The 3,627-nt window shown below is 50.7% G+C and overlaps 1 protein-coding gene across 1 annotated transcript; it reads right to left on the bottom strand.

Moving 5' to 3' along the window:
* Positions 1–1,143: 1,143 nt before the first annotated feature.
* LOC127306226 (plasmodesmata-located protein 6) lies at positions 1,144–2,255 on the bottom strand. Its single transcript, XM_051336851.2, has one exon. The coding sequence runs from the start codon at positions 2,144–2,146 to the stop codon at positions 1,340–1,342; it is 807 nt and encodes a 268-aa protein (XP_051192811.1). The 5' UTR covers positions 2,147–2,255; the 3' UTR covers positions 1,144–1,339.
* Positions 2,256–3,627: the final 1,372 nt, after the last annotated feature.

Genomic DNA, 3,627 nt, shown 5'->3' with positions numbered 1-3,627 from the left:
GTAAGCTCCTCACCAATCCAGAACTGCTAACGATCGCAGCGAATCATATTTGCTGCTCGTAGTCAGAGAATATCAACTTAATCCAAAGCCAGCATGTTTACTGCCTTGTAAACGGTGAAAGGTTAGACTACCAGTACCAAAAGCTTACAAAAAGCAGGAACCGCGCACGCCACTGATCGACGTCGTACACAGTTGGATACTAGAGATATCCCTCCATTATTTCAAAGTTTTGGCTGTGAGAAAGCTGAATCATTTGAACCAACTTTGCGATATAGTACTGCTAAAACTTGAGCTGAACCTAGTGGCGGCAATCAATAAGACCAGCCACACCCTATGCCAAAATTGATCCCTGACCCTTCTCTCTCCTTCTCTTGAATCGGTTCTATACAGTGCAAGAAGCGGTGCAGTAACATGGTTCGCTTCTTTCATGCAACTGTGGCAAAATTGTGAGGGCATTCATGGATGGATGCATTCATGCACATGCAGAGGAGGTGAACACGGTCCATTCTATACACTACAACATAACCAAGCCGAGTCCAACCTCTGACACATATTTTGCTGAATCGGCGCACCAGTGTGGCTGGTCTAAAGCGACTCCACATCAAAAATCAACAAAGCAAAGATAAAGCGGGCAAAATTAAAGCTCTTTTGTATCCATCATGTTCTGCTTGTGACATGCGAGCGCTGCATGATGGGTCGGTTCAGCAAGGCCTTGCATTCTGTCTATGTGCGCTGAAAATAATTATTGCATGTGCTTGCTACTGTAGAATTAGAAAACCTTGTATCCGGTATGGTTATCTAAATACTTACATGTAATGTGGCGGGTTTTTGAAACCCTACTTAGAGTGGTGGTTTTTATGAAACACTAATCACTATACTACATTATATGTGGTATGGTTATCTGAAATTCTGAATAACCGCATATATGTATGCTTTTCTCTATACTTACATTGTACGGTTATCTGAAATTCTGAATGGCTGAATGGTTGTCAGGAGGTCGTGTTGGCGCTTTGTATAAACCACTGAGATGCTACAGAAGCATTACATGGTTAGAGGGTACGTACTCGTTGGAAGTTGAAAGTAGAAACTACGACTAAATAGAAGAATGCAATGCAAACATAATTTAAACTCCATTATATTAGATCAGATTTACAGTTACACACTTCAGAGATTCAGCTAGGTTACAGCTTACACGTACGAGTATGATATTTTTTTGCTAAGCACGTCCAGAGCAAAAGTGCACTGTATCATACGAGCATTACGACGACATACGCGTTTGCAATAGCACAACATAGCTAATCTTAACACAATACTGCAAAGTGCAAACCTGCAACTGTAACTACGCTAGCACCAGCGAGAAGTAGACCACCGAAGCGAAGAAACCGCCGGCGACGGCAAGAAACAGCCGCTCACCGTGCACGGCGTTGCTGCTGGCAAAGCCGCCACCGTTAGACCAGAACCGAGCGTAGCACTTGCCGAGGTACACCTCGCCGGTGGTGGCGGAGCCGCACCCGGCCTTGAGCTGGCTGGCCGCGGCCGAGACGCAGTCGGAGCATGCCTTGGCGTCGAGGTCCCCCACGCACTGCGACATGGCCTGCACGCCCCCGGATCCGCCCGCTCGGTACCCTCCCCCGGCGGGCGCCGCGGCGGCAGCCAGCGCGCCGAGCGCCGAGTCCCTCATAGCCACACCGCCGGCGTCCCCAGGCGAGCCGCCGCACTTCTTGAAGAGCACGGCCGTGTTCGGCTTCCCGACGAAGGAGTCGTTCCCGTAGCGCACGAAGCAGTCGTGTAGCTGCACGGCGCCGCCGGTGGACCAGGAGCAGAGGGAGGAGAGCCTGGAGATGGCGGAGCGGACGCACCCGTTGCAGACGGCGGCGGGGAGGTCGGAGCGGCACTGGTAGAGGCCGGCCACTGGGGCTGCTGCCGAGGGGGAGGTGATGTTGGCGTAGGGGGCGTAGGGCGCGCTGTTGGCGAGCGAGGTGAGCACGGAGTCCACGCCGGACTCGTACTGCGTCCCGGCGTCGTACCGCCCCTGCGAGCAGCCGGCGTACACGAACGCCTTGTCGTCCTCAGCGGCGCCGGTGTCCGCGAGTAGCAGGAGCAGAGAGAGGATGGGGAGGAACGTTGCCGTGATGCGCGCAGCCATGCTTCTTCGTGCTCTCGCGGTCTCGCCACACCACTGCTTGGGTCTAGTGAGCTTGCGATTGGAATTTTAGAAGGTGCGAGTGTGTGCGCGTGCGTTGCGCTTTGCGCGCCGTATTTGTGCTGAGTGTCGTGGGCTTTTCGGGAGTCTTAAGCATTAAGCAGGCTGAAATAGCCCATCTACGTATGTTTATGAAATACGCATCATGCATACCAAAAGGCCGAATAGCGCATTGATTTTGCAAATGACGGGTAGACCTAGACCAATGAAACGCAACCTTTTCGGAAGGCCCACGAAGCTTTCCACGTTGGAGCCTTTTCTTAGAATTTTATTGTTTTCCTGTCTTTGAAAAAAAAAACAGTACATCTACACTACTTAAAAAGCACGAAGGTGTTCCTTATTCTGCCTAACTTCTCAATACGTCAAGTTTTGGTCGTCCCACACTATGTCAATAATTTCGCCCCGCACGAGCCAAACTGGGCCAGGCCCATCACAGTGTGATACACAGTCCTGCTCTCCGTCCCACCCCTAGCTTTTCTCTCCTGTCCAACCCTAGCCGCCATGGCTTCTGCTCTCCTATCCTTCGCATAGCCCCTGAGCGGAACTGCTCTGCGCCAACCGCCTCCCGCCGCGGCCAGGCCTCCACCGCCAGCGCCATTCCTTTGCCTCAGCGGGCATGGGGGGCGGCGGCAGGGATAGGGTCCCAGAACTCCACGAATCAACCGCCTCTCACCGCCTCATGGAATTCGATTCGAGAAGGGAAGGAGTTAATATCACAGCCATAAAAGTTCAGCTGCCGCACCGTTGTTCTCCCCACCCATCTAGAAGCGAGATGGCCAAGTGTACGGCGGCGCCGTACCATCAGACTACTTCGTCGACGACTGCAAGCCCAAGAGATCAGGCAAGAAATCGTATTCTACTCTCTGATCTATATCTTCTTTTGATATGTGATCTCGACCTGCTGCAAATCGCATTGTTTACCGCACGCCCATCGAGTTTTCCATAGGCGTGGCGAAGAGACTAATCTGGAGTTTTTTTTTCTTTCATCTAATTCACACGTTTATGATACTTCCGGAAGTGCCCCACTTCTCATCAGAACATTAGCCTTAATTTGTTTTGCTCAAACATCTCAGAGTGGCTTTTGTGAACTTGATCTGACGGAAGTAGTTTCTCCATGTTCTGAAGAAACATATGAATTAGAAATGGGTTTCTCGAAAATGTTCATTAATTTTTTTTCCTAACTCATTTTGTCAGAGTCCGTGTGTGGACTGTGGAGGTGCGCATCATGGACGAAGCGCAGAAGATGTTCGATTGTATGGCGTTGTGATATCTGATGTCGTGGAATGGTCTGTTGGACTGCAGTATGAAGTCTGATTAAACTGGATCATGTGTGCGAGTTTCTTAGTATGATCGGCAATGAGGTTTCGGCGTGACGAGTTCACCTTCGCGACTGTTCCGAATGGATTATGATGTCTCATGAAATT

Source organism: Lolium perenne, chromosome 6, assembly GCF_019359855.2.
Source record: "Lolium perenne isolate Kyuss_39 chromosome 6, Kyuss_2.0, whole genome shotgun sequence".
NCBI classification, from domain to species: domain Eukaryota; kingdom Viridiplantae; phylum Streptophyta; class Magnoliopsida; order Poales; family Poaceae; genus Lolium; species Lolium perenne.
Note: the sequence above shows the minus strand (reverse complement) of the source record. Positions and strands in the feature narration are given on the sequence as shown.